This window comes from Halichoerus grypus, chromosome 14 (genome assembly GCF_964656455.1).
Source record: "Halichoerus grypus chromosome 14, mHalGry1.hap1.1, whole genome shotgun sequence".
NCBI lineage: Eukaryota > Metazoa > Chordata > Mammalia > Carnivora > Phocidae > Halichoerus > Halichoerus grypus.
Genome location: NC_135725.1, coordinates 60,382,998 through 60,406,901, shown reverse-complemented (window position 1 = coordinate 60,406,901; position 23,904 = coordinate 60,382,998). Strand labels below are relative to the sequence as shown.

General features: G+C 44.7%; 1 protein-coding gene across 2 annotated transcripts; it reads left to right on the top strand.

Annotated features, from left to right (window-relative positions):
- The first annotated feature begins 9,771 nt into the window (after positions 1-9,771).
- ZBTB5 (zinc finger and BTB domain containing 5) lies at positions 9,772-23,757 on the top strand. Of its 2 annotated transcripts, none has more exons than XM_036100455.2 (2): positions 9,772-9,969; positions 18,721-23,757. In XM_036100455.2, exon 2 carries the CDS (start codon positions 18,725-18,727, stop codon positions 20,756-20,758), a length of 2,034 nt encoding a protein of 677 aa, XP_035956348.1. In that variant the 5' UTR covers positions 9,772-9,969; positions 18,721-18,724; the 3' UTR covers positions 20,759-23,757. The 2 variants fall into 2 exon arrangements, with proteins under 2 accessions (XP_035956348.1, XP_035956349.1); XM_036100456.2 differs by lacking the exon at positions 9,772-9,969 and adding an exon at positions 10,330-10,578.
- Positions 23,758-23,904: the final 147 nt, after the last annotated feature.

Here is a 23,904-nt window from a genome sequence, read left to right as displayed (position 1 = left end):
CCAGTCCTGCTCTCCAGAGCCACACACAACACGACACATTTCCTCTGCCCTGAGCCCTCCAAAAGCTTGAACACTCTGATCACACTTTGCATTTATCTGCTCCTCTCCTTCTCAGCAGCTCCCTCCAGCCCCTCAGCTATGTCACACACCAAAGTTTCTAGGTCTCTCCTCATCCAGGTCACCACGGCTGGACACACGCCAATATATCGGGATCCCTCTACCACTGTGGGACCCCATATGGATCAATACTCCAGTTCCGGGCTGGGTAGCACAGAAAGGATCCATCACTTCCTTTATGGTATCTCCTAGCTGCCTTTCCTAATGAAACCAATATGTGCGTTTATTCTAAGCATCTTATAATGTTCAGTTAACTTATTTGGAGTTAACAATAAACAAAAATTCTTGATTTTGCTTCTGCTAAATCATATCATACCGAATTTTTTTTAAAGAGCAGATTCAGAGGGGGGTGCCTGGGTGGCTCAGTTGGTTAAGCGTCTGCCTTCAGCTCAGGTCTTGATCCCAGGGTCCTGGGATCAAGCCCCATATCAGGCTCCTTGCTCAGCAGGGAGCCTGCTTCTCCCTCTCCCTCTGTCTGCCGCTCCCCCCTGCTTGTGCTCGCTCTCTGTCAAATAAATAAAAATCTTTAAATTAAAAAAATAAAAAAACCAATTCAGAGCTTTATATGAAGTCTTGTTAAGTGTAATCATGTCAAATTTAGCCTGTTCAGTTATTAAAATTTTTCCCAACACTTTAGATTTTTAAAAAATTATCGAACCAAGACATATTTGATGTACAATATTTGGGGGGGAGGCAGATACAAAGAATGCAATTATAGTAACTCATGATCCCTTCCCCACCTAAAGGCAAACATCATTAACATTCTACTTTATTTCTTTCTAGATTTTTCTCTGTGCATATGTATGCTTATAATTGATATTGTATTCATTTTTTGATATTGTATTTTTTGTATCCTCCTTTAAAAATTTTTGAAACATTATCTTGTAAGCATTTTCTCAAATCTCACATGATAATCCATTGAATGTTGCCACAGAGTTTATACATCTAATCCTCTAGTTGAACATTTAACCTATTCCCAATTTTTTCAGTTACATGCAACATTTCAGTGAACTTCTATTTTTTTTTTACAATGATGAAGTTTTATTATGGGTTTGCACATAATGAAAAAAGAATAAACATTTTCAATTCCCATGGGGTTTAATATTTTCATTTTTAATTTTTTTAAATTGAAGTATAGTTTACATACAATGTAACATTAGCTGAACTGTTTAAGCATAAAATTGTCTTGCTTTTTTTGGATGTCTTTCTTTGGATGGAGTCCTAGGATTTGAATTAATAGATACACCCGCATGAGCGTTAAGAAAAAAAAAAGATCCTTAATACACACTGTCAGATTTTGCTCCAAACATTTTTCAGATCTTTTAAAATCTTCATCTGTCTTCAATACTATCCAAGGCACTTTGGGAGATAATAATGAAAAGACACGATTCTTGCCCTTAGGACTTAACTAGCTAGATGGAACACAAAAATGGAAAGAAAAGCATACTCAAGGGTGGATACTGTTAAAAGTCTTTGGAAATTCTCTTTTTAGTTCTGTCAGTTTTATTGCCTTTGTTATGAAGCTTTGTTACTAGCATCATATTCATTCAGTCTTGTTCTCTCTTCTTGATGAATTAACCCTTTTATCATTTGAATATGATAAATATCCTTCTTTATCTCTTATATCTTGTCATAGAGTCCACTTTAGCTGCCATTAATATAGTCATTCCAGCTTTCTTATGAGAGGTGTTTGTAGGATTTATTTTTTTCTATCCTTTTTACTCTTACCTATTTGTGTCTTTATATTTAAAACAGGTTTTTTTTTATAGACATGTTCCATGTTTTCTTCTTTTTTTTTTTTTTTAAGATTTTTTTTTTTTTTTTTAAGTAATCTATACACCCACTGTGGGGCTCGAACCTACAACCCTGAGATCAAGAGTTGCATGCTCCACCAACTGAGCCAGCCAGGTGCCCCTAGAGTTTAGTTTTTAAAATATACATTTTTTAAGATTTTATTTATTTATTTGACAGAGAGAGAGAGAGAGAGAGACAGTAAAAAAGGGAACACAAGCAGGGGGAGTGGGAGAGGGAGAAGCAGGCTTCCTGCTGGCTTCCCGCTGAGCAGGGAGCCTGATGAGGGGCTTGATCCCAGGACCCTGGGATCATGACCTGGGCCGAAGGCAGATGCTTAATGACTGAGCCACCCAGGCGCCCCTAATTTTTTTTTTAAGATTTTATTTATTTGACAGAGAGAGACATAGTGAGAGAGGGAACACAAGCAGGGGGAGTGGGAGAGGGAGAAGCAGGCTTCCCCGCAGAGCAGGGAGCCCGATGTGGGGCTCGATCCCAGGACCCTGGGATCATGACCTGAGCCGAAGGCAGACGCTTAACGACTGAGCCACCCAGGTGCCCCTAGTTTTTAAAATATTTTAATATTTGATTCATTTGACAATAAATTTGTTGTAAGAAGTCAAATAAATATCCAACATATTTTTCTAAGACTTCCAGTTTCAGTCTCTTTTAAAAATTAATCTATATTTCTTCCACTGCTTTGAAATATCAACTTATTCATACATCAAATTCTTTTCATATTTATGTCTATTCTGGACCTTCTGTTTTGATGCATTGATTTGTCTGTTTATTCATATGCCAGGACCAAATTAGATTTTGTATGTGTGGCAAAATACAACATAAAATTTACCATCATAATCATTTTTTAAAAAGATTTTATTTATTTATTTTGAGAGGGAGAGAGCCTGCATGCGAGAGCAAGTGAGCATGAGCGAGGGGGAGGGGCAGAGGCAGAGGCAGAGGGAGAAACAGGCTCCCTGCTCAGGGGCCCCAATCCCAGGACACTGGGATCATGACCTGAGCCAAAGGCAGAAGCTCAACGACTGAGCCATCCAGGCGCACCAATCATAATCATTTTTTAAAAGATTTTATTTCTTTACTTGAGAGAGAGAGGGAGCATGAGCTGGGGGAAGGGCAGAGAGAGAGGGAGAGGGAGAAACAGACTCCCCACTGAGCGTGGAGACCGATGTGGGGCTCCATCCCAGGATCCCGAGATCATGACCTGAGCCGAAGTCAGACACTTAACTGAGCCACCCAGGCACCCCCATCACAATCATTTTTAAGCGCACAGTTCAGTGGTATTAAACACTCATAATGTTGTGCAACCATCACCACCATCCATCTCCATTGCTCTTTTCATCTTGTAAAACTGAAACTCTATACCCATTAAACAGTAATTCTCCAATTGCCCCTCCTCTCAGACCCTGGCAAACACCATTCTACTTTTCATCTCTATGATTTTGACCATTCTAATTACCCCATGTAAGTAGAATCATACAGTATTTGTCTTCTTGTAACTGGCTTATTTTGCTTAGATAACGTTCTCCAGGCTTATCCATGTTGTAGCATGTGTCAGAATTTCCTTCCTTTTTAAGGTCGAATAATATTCTATTGCAAGTATATACCACATTTTGCTTATCTATTCATCCATTGGGTTGCTCCCATGTTTTAGTGATTGTGAATAGTGCTGTTATGAATACGGGTATACAAATGTCTCTGTAAGACTCTGTTTTCAATTCTTTGGGGTATATGCCCAGAAGCAGAATTGCTGGATCATATGGTAATTCTATTTTTGATTTTTCAAGAACTGCCATACTGTTTTCCATTTTGGCTGCAACAATTTACATTGCTACCAATAGGGTGCAAGGGTTCCAGTTTCTCCACATCCTTACTTGTTATTTTTTATTTTTTGGACAGTAGCCATCCTAATGGGTATGAAAGGGTATCTCATTGTAGCATTGCTTTGCATTTCTCTAACAAGCAGAGATGCTGATCATCTTTTCATGTGTTTATTGCCATTTGTATATTTTCTTTGGAGAAACGTCTATTCAAGTCTTTTGCCCACTTTCAAATTATATTTTTGGTTTTATTTTGTTTTGGGGTTGTTGAGTTTTACTTCTCTATATTCTGGACATTAGTCCTTTCTCAGATATAAGATTTGCAAATATTTTCTCCCATTCTGTGGGTTGCCTGTTTACTCTGTTGATATTGTATTTGATGCACAACATTTTAAAAATTTTCAAGTTCAATTTGTCTATTTTTTCTTTTGTTGTCTGGGCCTTTAGTGTTATATCCAAAATACTGTTGCCAAAATCCAATGTCATGAGGCTTTTGTCCTATTCCTATGTTTTCTACTGGCAGTTTTATAGTTTTAGGTCTTACATTTAGGTCTTAGATCAAGTTTGAGTTAATTTTTTTTTTAAGATTTTATTTATTTATTTGACAGAGAGAGCGAGCGAGCAAGCATGAGCGGGGGGGGTGGGTAGTGACAGGCAGAGGGAGAAAGAGAAGCAGGCCTCCCGCTGAGCACGGAGCCCAAGGTGGGGCTCGATCCCAGGACCCTGGGATCATGACCTGAGCCAAAGGCAGACGCTTAACCGACTGAGTCACCCAGGCACCCCGCTAGTTATAGGTCTATTCAGACTTTTCTATTTCTTTGTGATTTAGTCTTGGTAGGTTTTGCATTTCTAGGAGTTTGTCTGTTTCATCTAGTTTAATTTGATGGCAAAGAATTGTTCATAGTACTCTCTTATAATCCTTTTTATTTCTGCAGAATTTGTAGTGATGTCCTCATTTTCATTTCTGATTTTAGTAATTTTAGTCTCTTCTTTTTTCTTAGTTCATTTAGCTGAAAGTTTGTCAGTTTTGTTGATCCTTTCAAATAACCAATTTTTGGTTTCATTAATTTTCTCTATTGTTTTTCTATTCTTTATTTCATTTACCTTTATTAGTTTTTTCTTTCTGTAGTTCCGAGTTTATTTTATTTTATTTTTTTTAACTAGGTCTTAAGTTGTAAAGCTTGTTAATTTGAAATCTTTCTTGGTTTTTTATTTTTTATTTTTAGAGAGAGGAGAAGGGCAGAGAGAGAGGGAGAGAGAGAATGTTAAGCAGGCTCCACACACAGCGCAGAGGCTGACACAGGGCTCAATCTCACAACACTGAGATCACGGCCTGAGCCAAAATCAAGACTTGGACACTTGACCGACTGAGCCACCCAGGTGCCTCTTAAATCTCTCTTGTTTTTTAATGTAAGCATTTTTAGCTATAAATTTCCCTCTTTAGGACTGTTTTTGCTGTGTCCCAAAGCTTTTGGTCTGTTATGTTTTTATTTTCATTCATCTCTAAGTATTTTTTTTTTAAGATTTTATTTATTTATTTGAGAGCGAGAGAGCACGAGTGGGGGGCAGGGCAGAGGGAGAGAGAGAAGCAGACTCCCCACTCAGCAGGGAGCCTGATGAGGGGTTCAATCCCAGGACCTTGGGATCATGACCTGAGCTGAGGGCAGACACTTAACCGACTGAGCCACCCACATGCCCCTCTTTTTTATTTTATTTTATTTATTTGTGAGAGACAGGGTGCATGAGCAGGGGGAAGGGCAGAGGGAAAGGGAGAGAATCCCAAGCAGACTCTCTGCTGAGCTCAATGCAGGACTTGATCCCACAACTCCAAGATCATGACCTGAGCCAAAACCAAGAGTCAGACACTTAACTAACTGAGCCACCCAGGCACCCCATCTCTAAGTATTTTCTAATTTCCACTGGAATTTCTAAATTGATCCATCGGTTATTTAAGAGTATGTTGTTTAATTTCCACAAATATTTTACATTGTCCAGTTTTATTTCTGTTATTGATTTCTAACATTATCCCCTTGTGGTCAGAAGAGATACTTTGTATAAAATTTATCTTTTAAAATCTACTGAGACTTTATGGGGTGCCTGGGTGGCTCAGTCCGTTAAGTGTCTGTCTTTGGCTCAGGTCATGATCTCAAGGTCCTGGGATCAAGCCCCATGTGAGGCTCCCTGCTCAGTGGAGAACATGCTCCTCCCTCTACCTCTGACCGTCCCCCCCCCCGCCCCCGCTTATGCTCTCTCTCTCTCTGTCGCTCTTGCTCTATCTCAGATAAATAAATAAAATCTTAAAAAAAAAAGAAGAAGAAGAAGAAGAAAATCTACTGAGACTTAACTTGTAGCCTAACATATATTCTATCCTGGAAAATGTCCCAGGTGCACTAGAGAAGAATGTGTGTGTTTTTGTTGGGTAGTGTTCTGGACATGGCTATTAGATGTGGTTGGTTAATTGTGTTAATTCTTCTATTTCCTTAACTTCTGTCTGGTCATCCTATCCATTATTGAGAATGGGATACTGTAATCTCCAACTATTACTGTGGAACTGTTTCTCCCTCCAATTCTGTCAGTTTTTGCTTCAAATCCCCTGGAAATTGCTCTAGCTGGAGGGGATAAGGCTTGCAACAATGGGGGAGGAGGGTTATGGTGCAACAACAGGCGCCCGTCTCTTCCTCTGCACCTCTGTACCAAAAGCAGCAATCAGCAATCCCAAATATTTGGAGGACAGAGTCCTTTTTTGCCCATCTTGGCTCCCACAAGCTGATGCAAGGGGTTCCAGGAACCAGTGCATAGCTGCCCGCCACGTGGCTGAGGGGTGAAGGATGGGTAGCTTCTACTGTGCTAACAGCTAAAACTGACCAAAATTTACTGCGATTTATCATCCAAGCCCTCCCCTAGAGGTTGCCGTCAATAGACTCCAGAGTTCCAAAACAGTTACATCAGACAGATTCTGCCAGTGCAATTATTATGTGGGTGAGGAGACAGATTCTTGGTGCTTCCTTCTCTGCCATCTTCCCGGAATCCTCTCTCCAAGTTTTTTTTTCTTACACAATAAAGCAGTATGAAATACATTTGTAACTATTAGGGCTATAGCTGCCTTGTAAATTTCTTACAGAATTTTCGTGACTCATCTTGCAATATTATCTTCCCTTATGAGTCTTAGAATCAAGTGTCTAGTTTCAAAAAGAATCTGGTATTTTCATTGAAAAATTTATATCTTAATTTAGGAAGAATATTGTCAATGATTTAAAAACCAGAACAACCTAAAATTCCTGGTTTTCATAAATACTATTAAAATAATAAAGATTATTATAAAACTTAAATTAATACAGGCGCGCCTGGGTGGCTCAGTTAAGCATCTGACTCTTGATTTCGGCTCAGGTCTTTATCTCAGGGTTGTGAGTTCAAGCCCAGCATGGACCCTACTTAAAAAAAAAAATTATGGGGCGTTTGGGTGGCTCAGTCGTTAAGCGTCTGCCTTCGGCTCAGGTCATGATCCCAGGGTCCCTGGGATCGAGCCCCACATCGAGCCCCATATCAGGCTCCCTGCTCAGCAGGAAGCCTGCTTCTCCCTCTCCCACTTCCCCTACTTGTGTTCCCTCTCTCGCTTTGTCTCTGTCAAATAAATAAATAAAAATCTAAAAAATAAATACATAAATAAATCAGGGCGCCTGGGTGGCTCAGTCAGTTAAGCGTCTGCCTTTGACTCAGGTCATGATCCCAGGGTCCTGGGATGGAGTCCTGCTCCCTGCTCAGCAGGGAGCCTGCTTGTCCCTCTCCCTCTGCCGCTCCCCCTCCTTAGGCTCTCTCATTCTCTGTCAAAATAAATAAATAAAATCTTTGATTTTATTTATTTATTTTGACAGAGAGAGAGGGAGACACAGCGAGAGAGGGAACACAAGCGGGAGTGCGAGAGGGAGAAGCAGGCTTCCCGCCAAGCAGGGAGCCCGACGTGGGGCTCGATCCCGGGACCCTGGGATCATGACCTGAGCTGAAGGCAGATGCTTAATGACTGAGCCACCCAGGTGCCCCAATAAATAAATCTTTAAAAAATTAAATTAATACAGAAGTATATAAGGACTAAAAATTAAATTCTTAAACATTTCCTTATCACCTCCCCCTTCACTGAGGTAACTAGTGTGAAGAGTTTGATTGTATCCTTTGATACTTAGCCATATCTTTACAAACTTTTATGTGTACCTCCACATGCAGGTTTTTGTTTTGTTTTATATGTATTGGGATCATTAGAGATGAAGGAGCAATAATATGTACATATCATTTTTTTTGTAATCCTCTGTAGACGCACATTCAGACTGTTACCTTTTTTCTCCTACTAACAGCTGTGATCAAAAGCCTCTTGTATATACTTCCACATTTGTGTATTTCAGAATACATTTCTAGAAGGAATTGCTAGTTAAAAGGGAATGAACGCATATTTTAAATTTTGAGAGATACGACCAAGTTATCTTCAAGGAAAGCATCAATGATACTCCCACCAACAACATAGGAGGGGCCTTTCACACTTTCCTAAGTAATAAATATATAGATCTTTTTAACTTTTTCCAGTTTGTAAATCAGAGATATCTAGCTCACAGCATTTTTGTAAGGATTACGTATATGAAAGGACCTCTCACATTGCCTAGGTTATTGTCAGAATCCATGTTTATAATTTTACTGCCCAATCTGCAGTAAAAACGTGTAAGGGCTCTAAAATGTCAGGCAATCTTAATGAACAGAATTTACCATCAGACTTCATTGAGGCCTGAAATAAATCCAAAGGGCAACTTTTCCAACCTGTAACGTCTGAATGAATGGATCAGCTATAATGGTATTTAGGTATAAAGTTCTGAAGAAGTGGGGTGTTCCATTTTTAAAAGTCTCCCCCTACCCCCGACCCACCCCACCCCGAAAAGAACCCGCGGCGATCGCCAGCCTGCCTTTGTCTCCCGAGCCACGCACAGCTCCCGGACGGCTCCCGCCGGAAGGCCCCTCACGGAATTGCTTCTCTCCTCTTCACCGGAGGAAGGAGGGCTTCCTCCCCGCCCAGGGCCCGGCGTCCCCGGGAGGCTGCTCGGGCTCTGCATCCGAGCGTGCACCTCGGCGCTCGGGAGCCGCCCCGGAGCCTGCTCTATTCTGACAGCGTCCGCGAGCCTTCCACGTCGGTTCTGGAGCCGGCAGGCGGATCCGACCTGCAGCACGGAATGCGGAGAGAAAGGCGGGTCGGGGCCGGGACGCCCGCCGGACTCCTCGGGTACCCGCGCTGGGAGATGCCGCCGCCGGGACTGGACGTGCGGCGGCATCGCACCCAAGTGCTGTCAGACAGACCGTATTTTTGGTTCAGCGATTTTAGCCTGGATTTTGGCCCAATTCAACTACACAGCGTCTCGGAATTTTATTTTCTTTTTCCCAAAGTCTACGGGATGGGAGGAACTCAGCCTCCAGCCCGCCGCGGCTGTGGGCTCCGCAAGGGTCCCCGGCTTCAGAGAGCGAGCAGGTGGTCACGAAAGGGCCGGACGCCGCGAGAGTGGGGAAATCCATCAGGTCCAGCCAATGGTGGGACTCACTCCCCGGCGGATTGGCCTGGCCGCTCGCGCAGACCTCAGACAGCCGCGACTGCGATTGGCACAATTAAGCGGAAAACCCGCTTACCTCAACCATAACGGCTATTGATTGGCTGCAGCACACAGTCTCTTTTCTACAGACCAAACCTAGAGCCACTTAGTGATAAATCCCGCCTTAAAAGGCGTTTGATAAGTTTTACGTGTTGTAAGGCAAATGGTGATTGGTCACAGCGCTCACGGATTCGGTCTGTAGTAAACACAGCGAGCTCCTGGGGCCGTCGATTGGTCGGCGTTCCGGGGGGCAGAGTAAATTCCTCCAGATTCCGCGCGCCGGCTGGCTGCCCTTCTGCCCCGGCCCCGCCCCCTCACCTTCTCATTGGTTGCAGCTCGGCCGGAGGGAGGAGGAATGGAGCGGAGTGAGCTCTCTCGCGGGCGTCACTTCCGTTTACTGTCGGCCGCCGCCGCGGTGTTCTCAGAGTGCGGCGGCGAACGGGCCGAAGAAGCTGGGGGACGAGAGGCGGGGTGGGCGGAAGGGGGAGGAAATCCCATCGCGGAGACGCCGGCCTGGACGTTCCCGCCTCCTCCGACACTGTCAGGCCGGATCGGAGAGGGGTCACCGCCTCCTCCAGCGAGCAGGGGGGCGGAGCCCGGCTCAGGTGAGGCGACCCTGTCAGCCCCGGCGGTGGTGGAGCGCGCGGGCGCGCTCACGTGGAGACCGTTGAGCTCCGGGAGAGCTGGGCGGGCGGCGCGAGCCGGCTCGCGCCTAGGCGTCGGGGCGCGCGCAGACGCGTACCGGTGACCCCCGCCTACCCTGCTGGTCTTTCTGAAGGGGTATTGTTACCCTTCGGAGCCGAGGGGCCAGGCGCGTTCTTCTGCGCAGGCGTCCCCCAGGTTCCGACGCCAGAATGTCTGCTGGGTGGGGCGGGGGCTCTTGCCCCCACGGGTCCGCGGGCGGGCGACGTTGGTTCCTGGGATGGCGTGGGAAAGGCCCAGGACCTACAGGCTGGCGGGTTAACAGAGGATCTGCCGCCCTACGGGTTGGGGTCGGCTGGCTTCGTTGCCCTCTTCCTGGCTCTGAGCGTCGGGGTTTCCTTTCAGCCGAGCAAGGCCGAGGCGGTCTGGAATTGGGGACCGGCGGTTGACCCTGGAGGGGTGGAGCCAGTCTTTTGGAATGCCCCAGCTTGTTATCTGAGGACTGTTTCTGGGCATTTATTAAATGTCCACTTTTTCCAGGCTTCGTGCTAGGAGCTGTGGGAGTTGCAGTGGTAAGAACAGCCGTTCCCCCTCTTACCCTTGTTTGGAGGACAGATTTGTACATAAATGTTAACATCAGGCAGTGAATTAAGGGGGAGTGGAAGGTCAGTTTTTTCCCTTACAAAAAAGAAAAAAGAAGAAAGAAAAGGTTGTTACAAAGTCAGTCTGCATTCTGTCCTGGTGGAGGGTGCTGTAGGAAGCGAAGTTCTTTATAGGAGACAAATCCTAAATGTTTATTCGGAGGAAAATTTTTACGGAAAAGAACAGTAAAAAGTCTTGATTACTAATATGCTCCGGTTCTCGTAATTTGAATGACTAGAAGTAACCCTTCACCTTCAAGATTTGAAACAGAACTTTTCGCAAAATACATTCATATACTTTTCAGTTGTAGTTAAGTAGAAGATACTGGGATCTTTAGAGGTTGAAGAGAATGCTGTGCCTTAGTCGATGATTTGCTATCCTTGTACGGACACTTGTGCCTTAGATAATTAAAAAGGTGTGCTGGCCACCTAGTTACCTTCTGGAGAACTTGCTTTTCATTTGCTAAAGTCTTGGCGATTTCTGAGATGAGGGTGGTTGGCAGCAAGCTGAAAAAGCGGAGGTGGAGGGAAGAGACCAGGTGCGGAGAGAAGAAAGAGTTTTATTAGAGAACGGCCCCTAAACGAAGGGAAGGCCTGCTGCTACTATTGCTTTAACCCCCGCTGGAAATTCCAGCAAACTTGGGAGGATTGGCCTGGCCACCACAGCCAGCTTGGTGACCTGCCAGGTAAGACTGACTGGTTGGGGACCTGTTCTGGGCCCTTGTGTTTTGCTGAGTAAGTGAACCATTTAGAGTTCTGAAGTCAACTTGTTTTTTGTTCTAAAAATTGTGTCAAAACGTAGTTAGCTGGGGATCCTGGCACGCTGTATTCTGGTTAAGTGAGGTATCTCTAGCAAAATTCTGAATGTGATAAGATTTGGAAGAAAAGCACCTTAGAGTAGGATGTCTTCCTAAATTTAGAGGTCAGTGCTGTCGAAAGAGACTTTGTTGAAAGACTGTCACAAGAAGTTGAAGTCATTTTAAAAAATCGCTTTGATTCAAAATGCATGCAGATGTTTTAATATTTAAAGTACTTAGCATTGGAGCACCTGGGTGGCTCAGTTAAGTGTCCAGCTCTTGATGTCGGCTCAGGTCGTGATCTCCGGGTGGTGAGATTTGGCCCTGGGTGGGGCTCTGTGCTGAGCGTGGAGTCTGCTTAAGATTCTCTCTCTCCCTCTCCCTCACCCCTTCCCTCCCCTAAAAAATAATAAAATTAAAAATATTTTAAAAAATAAAGTACTTAACATGAATTATATTGAATTGGAATTCTTCGGTGGGAGTAAGACTTAAAAATATCTTACGTACAGTGAGACAAAAGCTTGCTGTAGTGCCAACACAGAATCTTGAATCTGCCTCAATCTCTCCTTGGAAAGGGAAAAGAAAAATTTAAGATATTGAGTCTGTGTTAGCTTTCAACTTATATTTTTTAAATGTAAATTTTTTATGAACAAATACTTTTCTCCTGTGTCAGTTTTAAACATATATTTCTCTTTTACTGTACTTAACACTTCTCAGATATGGACATTGAATAGTAGGAGCCAAATTTTGTTAGTGTAGCCGGTGGGCTGGAATGTAACACTACACTGCACCTTTTGTCTGAGTATGAAGTGAACTTCTCATATGCTAAAGACCAGCTGTTTCTGAGTGAACTGCTGCTCTTACAGTTGTTTTCATCATTTTCATCACTGAATAGTGGCTTTTCATCTCAAGATTCAGTTTTGGGGGGTGCCTTTCATCTGATTAGTTATACATATATTTGCTAAAAGCTTTGATTTAGCTTTCTGACAGCTCCAACAGATTAGGAATTGTGTTGGAGTACTGATTTTTTGTAATGTAACAGGCATATTGTACTGTACCCTGGAAGGAAGTCACTATGCACAGCTCACATCAAGGAGTGGGGAGAGTTATGTTCCATCTCTTTGAGGGTAGAGTATCTACATAATTTACTTGGAATTTTTCTGCACAGGAGATTTCTCTCCCATTTATTTATGTAAGCAATCTATATCAGTACGGATCTGTGAATATTTATTTTATATACTTGGGGTATAATCCAATAGTATTTTTTTTTTAAGATTTTATTTATTTATTTATTTGACAGAGAGACAGCGAGAGAGGGAACATAAGCAGGGGGAGTGGGAGAGGGAGAAGCAGGCTTCCTGCGGAGCAGGGAACCAGATGCGGGGCTCGATCCCAGGACCCCGGGATCATGACCTGAGCCAAAGGCAGACGCTTAACGACTGAGCCACCCAGGCGCCCCCCCAATAGTATTTTATTTATCTTTTTGCTCAGATTTTTCCAGTCTTGGCCTTTGGGAGCTCTTTCTCCTGTTGGGTCCCATTCCCTTTCACATATTCCCATTTTCATGTATGTTTGTTTGTTTGAAGCATTTCCTTACTTCCTGACACTGTAAGATACTGCAGGCTTATCTTGTATATTTTCAGCCCCAGTCCTAGCATCAGCCATTTCTCCGAAGAGCACTAGTTCCTTTTGTTAGAAAATGGTATTTGAAACCAAGATCTGGGCACCAGGATGCTCAGAGTGGTACTGATTTACATTTCTTTGAAATTCTCTTCAGTGTCTAGTTTAATAGAAGACAGGTGGATTCTCATACCTGCTTTTGTATTCAATTTGTTGTGCTATAACCTTGATTAAAGTATACCAAGAAAAATCCACCATCACACAAATATGTACTTGGCAAAGGGAAGAGTATTTTAGTAGCTTTTTCAAATAACTTTGGATATTCTTTTCTGATACGGTAACAGAGCTCAGCAAACGGTATTTTCTTAAGTGGTTGGTTAGTTGCAATGTGTAATCTGAAACCATGTCAACAAACTTTTCATATTCTGTTACATTGAAATACATTAGTATGTATCTTGCACTTTGAATTTTTTTATCCATAACTTATTTTTTAACATCACACTTTATAACATTGGTCATTTGGAACATACTGATTCACTGGGTTATGCAGATCTTCCAAATGTTAATGCATTTATAATAAAAAAAAAATCACATTCCATTAATATCACCAGTCATCTCATTGGGTTTGAGCACTGGGAAGCTGTGAAACTCACAGTGACATGTACAAATTTCCCAAAATTCCAATTTTTACCTGAAAGCTCAAATTTTATCATAGGCAACAAATACTATAAGTTGTTTTCCTTGAAATGACAAGCTCATTTCATTCATCTTCAAGAGATGTCTGGCAAATACTCAAGTCTGAATAACCATAATTTGTCATTGTTCTTCCAAGTTATAATGGTGTTCCATGATAAAGCAGTTAGTTCAGCTTACAACTCAAAAATTGCACAAGAATTTTTCCTTACATTGCATTTTAGTATGCAGCACAATTACTTCAAGTGTACTTTCCATTTCATCTCACATAATATTAAAAAAGACATGTAGGGGCGCCTGGGTGGCTCAGTCATTAAGCGTCTGCCTTCGGCTCAGGTCATGATCCCAGGGTCCTGGGATCGAGCCCCGCATCGGGCTCCCTGCTCAGTGGGGAGCCTGCTTCTCCCTCTCCCACTCCCCCTGCTTGTGTTCCCTCTCTCGCTGTGTCTCTCTCTGTCAAATAAAATCTTTAAAAAAATAACATAAAATAAAAAAATAAAAAAGACATGTATTCAAGAATTGAAACTAACAATAATGAAGGGAACAGCATTCTTGTAGAAGTGGCTGTGTCCAGCACACAGACAGCAAGCATTCTGGCCAGATTGTCAGGCTCAGGTGTCCAGTCTTCCCATCAATTCTTTCAGCAGTTTCTGTGCTTAGGTTAGCTAGAAACAGTTTCTGTTGCTGCAACCGAGAACCCTGACTGATACTGCGCTCAAGCTTTAAAAAATGGAATTAGGGACGCCTGGGTGGCTCAGTCGGTTAAGGGTCTGCCTTCGGCCCGGGACCATGACCCGGTCCTGGGATCGAGTCCCGCATCGGGCTCCTTGCTCCGTGGGGAGCCTCCTTCTCCCTCTGCCTGCCGCTCCCCCTGCTTGTGCTCTCTCTCTCTGACAAAAAATGGAATTAAAATATTTTTTTACAAAAGTTACGTGAAAAGTGATGATAGTCTTTAGATGAAAATTATATGCCTCTTTGTTAACTTTTCTGACGATGCCTGGTGATCATTATCAGTTAAGAGCATTTGCTCTCCAATACCTGCCTTTCTAGCCTTACCTGCTCTCCAGCCAGAAGAGATACACTGCCTCCCCCACCTCAGACCTCTCCCCACTTTTACCTCTGCGTGGAATGTATTTTACGTCTCATTTTATCCAAGTGCAAACTTGTACCCAGCTCTGTCGTCAGGGCCACCAAGAAGCTGGAAATAACGTTTGCCTTATCTGAGCCCCTGAGCACACTTCATCTCTTGGGTGGCACTTAGTGCTCTCCATTTGGTCATAATTTGTATATGTCGTGTTTCCGCTAAGCACCCGTGACAGTTAGGACTATGCCACATCAATCTCTGTTCCATAGCACTTAACCTTGAATGAAGCAAGCACTTCCAAACATTGGATGAATGAATCTGTATACCAAATACACAAGCGCCTTTATGGGCTGTTGCAACTTCTGGGTTGTATAGCTCTCTAGGACATGGCTCCCACGTTGCTGGGCCTCTTTTCTCCCTTAGTGGATCAGCTGTCTTTATTTATTTATTTATTTATTTTTGCAGCTGTCAACATGCAGCCGCCTCTTGCCCCCATTCTAGAATTGCTGTTGCTCATCTTCAGTCAGTTAGGAAACTAGAAAAACTTGGAATTTTGTTTGTTTAAAACAAAAGATTATGTGAGCGCTTGAGGGACTTTCCTATGAGGAAATCTTTCAGATGTAGGCTTTGATCTTTATTTTGGATATTCTGAGACTTTCTGGGTTTTGGCTGATTTTAGAGATAGTTGGGACTTTCAGGAAAATGACTGTTGGGTAATATGCTGTTGTAGGTCATCTGTATACAGTCAGTGCTCATTCAACAAATAATTTACTGAGCTGTGTATCAGGCACTTAGGGAGGGAGAAAGAAAATGCAGTCCCTGCCCTCAAAAACTGTTTTAGTAGAAACAGCATTTTGAGTTTGCACTAGGAATATAAGTAAGGCACTAATACCTTTTCTTATTCAAACGGAATCATGAAGTTCTAGGTCAGGTAATCCGTAGGAATTTTGAACTGGAAAACAAGGTGGCAGAGCAGGGAGAGTTGAGGGTAGGGGGAGATGGTAAGGGATCTGGCTCTAGCTTGAGTTCCCCAGTCATGCTCACTTTTTAGTCATTGATAGAGTCCCTTTTTACTAGACCTGATCTGTCCAGTTTCTGAGCCAGCCCTGACAGAGCAGAAACAGAGAGATTATAAAATTAGTAAACACTGACGGATCGAGATCTGGGGTTGACGCTGGGCACCTGTGTGCCCACCTAGTCCTAGCCGTTCCCTACTTCCACTTAGTCAAATCAGAACAATGGGCGAACATTCTAGGACACCATGACTTGGAGCTCTGTCAGAATCCTACACTGCTTCTCTGGAGCCTTGCCTAGTTTTGTTTGCTTACACTTATTTTTGTCTGTATCATCTCTAAAAATGGAGAAAAAGTTCTGTTTGGTTATTTTTTCTGCTAGGGTCTTAACTAGATTAAGGATACTGAATGTTAAGAATTCCTTAGACTGTTAAGACACTTCCTGCAGGTGGCAACTTTGCAGGTCCTGCCCGGCACACAGGCAGCAAATCACTCGATACGGCGTTAGATGGTATTTGAGTATGGGTGTGCTTTTCCTTATGAAGTCAGTTATTGAAAAGCATGTGGGTAGGTCAATATATAAGTCAAATAGTTTAAAATGTGCTATTAATTGGTTTGTTCTCCTAGAACACAAATGAACTTTTTTATTAGTCTAAGTAAAGCATTATTAGGAAAGTAAATCTGTTGAGAAAACAGCCAGCTCTTGATTATTCATGTTAATATAATGAGCAGTGGTATAAGTGTATTTTCTTAATTATATTTAGTTTGGAAATTACTAAAAATCTGTTCCTGCAGATAACAAATATTGTAGTATACACTTGCTATGAGTCAGATAGTTACAAAATGGTAGATTACTTGCTGTATCTCCTCCAACTATTTAGATTCATATTGTCACATTTTGAAATCTTTTAAAGAGACCTGAAGCTTTTTTCCTTGGTTTGAAGGCTTTAGACGTCAGCTTTTGGTAAAACACTTACCTTTTCAGCATGAGCTCTTTTTATCGCTTTTACATTGGACCTCCAAGTTTGCCACAGTTGCTTGGTAGTTTTGAATAACCATGATCTTGATTCATGATTCTCTTCCATCAGAGCTGAGAGTAACAAATTTTATATCTCCTAAACTAACTGAATTTTTTTTAAATACGCCTTCTAGATCCACAAAGGTTTTAGGATAGCCATGTTATTTGGGTTTTTCTGAAATTATGTTTTAAACCTTATGTTTGTGTGACAGATCCAACATAAACCAGTTTAAGATAAAAGCAGAATTCATTGGCTCATGAAATAGGAAATCCTAGGGTGATGCCACCTGTAGTCATGACTGGATCCCAGGGTCTTGCTGTCATCAGCACATTTTTGGCGGGGAGGTAGGGGGAGGCGGGTACTGCTTTCTTTTGTGTTGGCTTCCTTCTCAGACAGGCAGAAACGGCCACCATCAGTGCTAGACTTAATCTACCTTATAACTTGCAAGCTGGGTGAAGAGAATCCCAGGGCAGACTCTAACTGGCGTGGCGTGGGTCACATACCCATGTCTGAAACAATCACTGGAGTCATGGGGCCAGATCTGCCTGGATTATTTGTCCACTCCTGGAACTCAGAGGTTTAGGGCAGTCTGATCTGCAGCACAAGCACTAAGAATGGGTGAAAAGTGATTTCCCCCAAAGACTTAGTAGGCAGGCCCCCCCCCCAAAAAGTGTCCCTTGGAGATAATATTTGAATGTTGATTTGTGAGGAAATGTTAACAAGTTTCACGTTGTTCCAGTTATTTGTTGCTATGTAACAAGTCACTTGCAAACTTAATGGCTTGAAACAACAAAAATCATTTTATTATTACCTCTAATAGTTCTAGGGGTTGACTGGGCTCAGCTAGATGATTCTCTCAGGGTCTCTCATGGGGTTGAAGTCAGACCATGACTGCGGCTGAAGTCACCTTGAAGGCATACTCATGCCTGGGAGAGTGCTGACTGTCAGCTAGACTTCAGCTAGCCCTCCTCACGGCATGGTGCCTGGGTTCCAGGAGCAAGCCAGAAGGAGCAGGCAAAAGCTCGGTTGCCTTTTATGACCCAGCTCCCAAGTCAGTGGGAGTGGAAGAAAAACTGTAATTTCTGCCATAGTCATAGATTTGCCTGGCTTCAAGGGGAATGAACACGGACTCCACCTTGATGAGAGGGGAGTCAGTGTCACATTGTAAGAAAGCATGCAGGATGGGCGATCTTAATGATGCCAGCCATCTTGGAAAATATAATCTGCTTTAAACATTGCCTTATTTCGAGTGACTAGTTTTTATAAAGAACATGAGATGTAAATGAGGTGTGGGTTGTACTTATATTGACCAGCTCACTTTGTTGCCTTGTGTATCACGTGGTATCGCTGGCTCTCTGGCTGTCTTTCTCCTTTTCTAATAGCACTCTGATTTCCTGTTTGTGAATTCTCTCCACCCACTTTCTGTACTGATCTGTCCCTCTCACTCTTAAGGTTGCTAAAAGACTAGAATTTCATGGAGCTTATTCACTGTCCTTAGGGAATGCAGAATTCTACTTCACTTCTATGGGATAGCTGTTCCACCACTTACACGTTGGTCTTTTCTAACATGGGTCCCTAAGTGTTAAAAGTGGGTCCTATGAAGGGAAGCCCATAAAGAGCCAGTAGCTGATGCCACATGTGTACATGCTTCTAGAATTGTTAGCCGAATTCGCATTTGTTCCTTATTTGACAGGTTTTTAGTCTGTGTGCCCATCATGAGAAATATCAACAGCTTTAAAAGGTCCAAGCTTGGCTGTCCACATCTCTTTTCATCGCACCCTCTGTGCTCTCATTTTGACTCCAGCTTTTCTAAGTCTTAACACTTTCTTTCTTTGTTTTTTCTATAGGATCATGGATTTTCCTGGACACTTTGAACAGATCTTCCAGCAGCTGAACTACCAGAGACTTCACGGGCAGCTCTGTGATTGTGTCATTGTCGTGGGGAACAGACATTTTAAAGCCCACCGCTCGGTCCTGGCAGCATGCAGCACGCATTTCCGAGCCCTGTTCTCAGTGGCAGAGGGAGATCAGACCATGAACATGATCCAGCTGGATAGCGAGGTAGTGACAGCAGAGGCCTTTGCCGCACTGATTGACATGATGTACACCTCCACCCTCATGCTGGGGGAGAGCAATGTTATGGATGTCTTATTGGCAGCCTCTCACCTGCATTTGAACTCTGTTGTTAAGGCGTGTAAACATTACTTAACGACAAGGACGCTGCCCATGTCTCCCCCCAGTGAGCGCGTCCAGGAGCAGAGCGCCCGCATGCAGCGCTCCTTTATGCTGCAGCAGCTGGGGCTGAGCATCGTGAGCTCAGCCCTCAATTCCAGCCAGAGTGGCGAGGAGCAGCCAGCCCCCATGAGCTCCTCAATGCGCAGTAACCTGGACCAGCGGACACCCTTCCCCATGAGACGCCTTCATAAGCGCAAGCAGTCTGCAGAGGAGCGGGCCAGACAGCGCCTCCGGCCCACCATGGACGAGTCTGCCATTGCTGATGTTACACCGGAGAACGGGCCGTCAGGGGTTCATTCTCGGGAGGAGTTCTTCTCACCTGATTCCCTGAAAATCGTGGATAACCCTAAGGCTGACGGGATGGCTGACAACCAGGAAGACAGTGCCATCATGTTCGACCAGTCTTTTGGTGCTCAAGAAGACGCCCAGGTGCCCAGCCAGTCCGACAATACTGCTGGCAGCATGGCCCAGTTGTCTATGGCCTCCCGCGCGACTCAGGTTGAGACGAGTTTTGAGCAGGAAGCTGCAGCCGAGAAAAGTGGTTTTCAGTGTGAAAATCCCGAGGTTGGCCTTGGAGAGAAGGAACACATGAGAGTGGTGGTTAAATCTGAGCCCCTGAGCTCTCCTGAGCCTCAGGATGAAGTGAGCGATGTGACCTCCCAAGCAGAAGGCAGCGAATCCGTGGAAGTGGAAGGGGTTGTGGTCAGTGCCGAGAAGATAGACCTCAGCCCTGAAAGCAGTGATCGGAGTTTTTCAGATCCCCAGTCTAGCACTGACAGGGTAGGTGACATCCATATTTTGGAAGTCACAAATAACCTAGAACATAAATCCACTTTCAGCATTTCAAATTTTCTTAACAAGGGCAGAGGGAGTAACTTTAGTGCAAATCAGAACAATGATGATAATATCCCAAACACTACTAGTGACTGTAGGCTGGAGGGGGAGGCCCCTTATTTGTTGAGTCCAGAGGCTGGGCCTGCGGGCGGGCCCTCCTCGGCCCCTGGCTCTCATGTGGAGAACCCGTTCAGTGAGCCTGCAGACTCCCATTTCGTCAGGCCTATGCAAGAGGTGATGGGCCTGCCATGCGTGCAGACCTCAGGCTACCAAGGAGGAGAACAGTTTGGGATGGACTTTTCCAGGTCTGGTTTGGGCCTCCACTCCTCCTTCTCCAGGGTCATGATGGGTTCCCCGAGAGGAGGAGCCAGTAACTTTCCATACTACCGACGCATAGCTCCCAAAATGCCAGTTGTAACTTCTGTCAGGAGCTCACAGATCCCAGAAAACTCTGCCAGTTCCCAGCTAATGATGAATGCGGCCACGTCCTCATTTGAAAACGGCCATCCTTCGCAGCCCGGCCCTCCGCAGTTGACCAGGGCATCTGCTGATGTCCTGTCCAAGTGCAAGAAGGCCTTATCAGAGCACAACGTCTTGGTTGTAGAGGGGGCTCGCAAGTATGCCTGCAAAATCTGCTGCAAGACTTTTCTGACCTTGACAGATTGCAAGAAGCACATCCGAGTTCACACAGGTGAAAAACCCTACGCCTGCCTCAAGTGCGGCAAGAGGTTCAGTCAGTCCAGCCACCTGTATAAACATTCAAAGACCACGTGCCTGCGCTGGCAGGGCAGCAGTCTCCCCAGCACTCTGCTCTAGCCCGGCGGCTCGGCAGCAGGCCGGCGCCAGTCGTCGCACCGAAGCGGACGGCTCTTGTGGTTGGTGGTAGAGGCCAGTGGGCTGGAGGCCTCGGGCCCCCGATGGCTGGGGCAAGTGCCGGTGACTAGCAGCTGGAGAGTACATGCGCGGGGCCCTTGGGCTGCGGCCGCATCTCTCGGTGAGATGCACACTTCCGGAGAGGGACGCGATCCCTGAAACCGAGTTCTTCCTTAGGGTTGAGTAATGCGGTCAGAAAGTAGTTTGTAATTGATGGCGTTAAAAGTGGCACATTTAAAAATTAAAAATCGAAGTGCAAAAAAATTTTTTTTAGCAATTTTTGTAAAACTCTGTGAAGCATTTAAGTAAATTTCCTATATCCTCCGAAGGGAGTATTATATACCCGTACAGCGCTGCACACCGTACTTACGTGTAGCCGGTGGCGATCTTGTGCCTGTCTGAAAGGAAGGCCCTTGGGGACATGCCTGTCCGCCACAAATGCTTTAAAGTGTATCAGGAGCTAGTCCGAGGCCTCAGCAAGTACTGTATTTTTAATTTTTGTCTCAACTGCAGTCACAGACACTGCACTTTGATGGTGCTGACACTGGGTCCAGAGCGAGCATTCTCCGGACTGTTAGGTGTACATACTTTTGAAAACATCACTGCTGGATAGATGTTTTAACAATTTTTCCTGGTTTTAAAAACACAGTTGTAAATGGAGTATGTACCGTAGGGAGTGGCAAGTAAGGTGTTGTTTCTGTACGTGCTGTTTTAGCAGTATTTTACCCAACCTGTATTACATATGTTACAGTTCCATGTTTGGAAGTCAGAAAAGAGCTAGTGTTTGTCTTTGTTAAATGATGTGGAGTCCTGTTTTGTGGGATCTTTCATGGTGCATTCACCCTTTGCTCCATCCAGGCTTTGGGGGCCCGTCCAGCCTGACACATCTCACCAGTGACAGGCCCGCTCTCTGCTTTGCTTCTGCGCACTCTCCTGCCCCACGTGGCATCTTCCCGCGTGGCATCTTGTCCAGGCCTGCATTACTGTTTTGTTGCGGACTCACCAAAAATGATGCTAACCCGTCTCCACCGTGGGTTGATCACTTTTATATACTATAGTTTTAAAGTCTAGACCCTGAGCTTTTAGCGTTGTTGCCCCAACCCAAGACTGAATGTCTCAAATTGTTTAAAATCCAAACATAGTAGCGGTGTTCCCAGGTAAATATTTTCCAGACTTTGTAAGAGAGTTGGGCAGCCCGGAGCACAGAAGTCACCGAGTAGCACCGGAGACTGCTGGAGGACACAGTTGGGCCACTGCCCGGGGCCTCCGTGGGCCCCCCTGCCTCGCTTCGCCAGCCCCACCTGCGCCGTCAGGGCTGTCGGCACCTGTACAAGGCCGAGCCCGGGCTCGTGTGCATCCAGGGCGACAGGTCTTTGGAGAGCTCATGAAGTCAGTTTAATTCATGCATGAACATGAGTTCATTTTTTATACAGCTCTTTCAGAGACACCAAACCATTGTGCGTAAATCGAAAGAAGTCCTTCGGTTCTTATTTAGAACTGTTTAGAAAGCTAAGTACGTGTAGCCTAAAACAATCAGCATGTGTTTTCTCCCCTTACTCTAGTGTGTGCAGTTACACATCTGTCTGTGGATAAACTCACATTGTTCATAGTCAGGCTTAGCATCTCCTATGAACTGATTCCCAGGGAGGAAAGCCAAAAAGGAAACTTCTGTGATTCCTCTCCTTTCCAGCACACGTGGGAAAGAGACCGTTGGAGGATATGGGATCACGTGTGAAATGCAGTCGTGCATGCGGCTGTTGCTGGAGTCGTGTTCTGACTGGATGTGAGGGGGCTCTTCGTCTACCCCTCTGCTTGATGTGGGGACCAGTGTCTTGTGGGGAGATTAACCTTGGGAGGCAGGTGGGTCAAGGCGGAGCACAAGAGAGGGCCTGCCTGGGCCCGGGGAGAGGAGCCAGCAGCAAGGGGAAGAGCGGGGGTAGCCCTCTTCCCTTCCATCTTGAGGGGGAGGGGCCGGGAGGCTGCGCCTCACCTCAGCTCAGCCTTAAGTGGACTTTGCTTTAGGGCCTGTCTCTGATAGAGCGCCCGGAGCCTTGCCTCTCCACGGCTAGATGGAATCTGGAATCTCTCATCTACCTCTTAGTCGGTTTCTACATGTGAGAAGCAAGCTTTGGGGCCAGTGTCCTCATACATGCTATAGAACTTAAAAATAATTCAGAGGTTCCCTGCAAAACTAGTCTCAGGGTTCCTGTGATCCGTAGCTTCTACCTGAATTAGAACTGGTTTTGGGTACCTGAATTTTGATTGGTTAGCCTTAATTATAGCCTGGCATAATCATTTCTGGTGATCAAATCATAAAGTTCTATCAGGGCACCTACGTCAGTGGTGCTATGCTGGTCAAAATTTGAGATTTTGAAATAAAAAATTTGTCACATTCATGCCTCTAACTAAGTATGCGTTCTTTTTTCTTCGCTTAGGTTATTAAGGTTGAAAGAAAAAAGGGAAGTAGTATGGCTTTCTCTCCTAACCCTGCTTTGACCGGTACTTTTTTAAAAAACCCAAATCTCCTCCAAAATACTCTTAATGCTGTCAATCACAGTTATGGTCATTGCCCTCAATTCAGCCCCTCCACTCTCCCTGCACTCTGTCTTTGAGGCAAAGATGTGTGTGAGGTTCTGTTCTCAGCACACCCAGTCCTCCTGACAGCCCGCTTCAGCCTGCGCTTTCTGCTGCTCCCTTACCTGCCTGCCGGGGTGAAAGCTCCATCTGCCGGCTGGGCTTGGCTGTGGGGAAGAGCCGGAACCGGATTCCCTCGGCAGGAGCGGGGCTTTGGCAATGCAGGAGGCCTGGCCTCGGGAGGAGTAAGCGAGGTGGTGATCAGAGCAAGGGCATCCACCTGGGGGGCGGGGGTGGCGGAGGAGGGGACAAAGGAGCAAAGTGTGAGGGTGCTGAAATGGATTTTAAAATAAAAATTAAGAAACTCACCTACCTCCAGTTATTCTTGACCAAAACAATAAGAGTACTGTGACCTTACCTGGTTCTCTTTGCCGTGTATATTTAATTAGATGGTCTAGGTAGCAGATTTAAGTGCCATGGTCGTCCCATCCCCGGTGAGGGACAAGTGAAGGAGT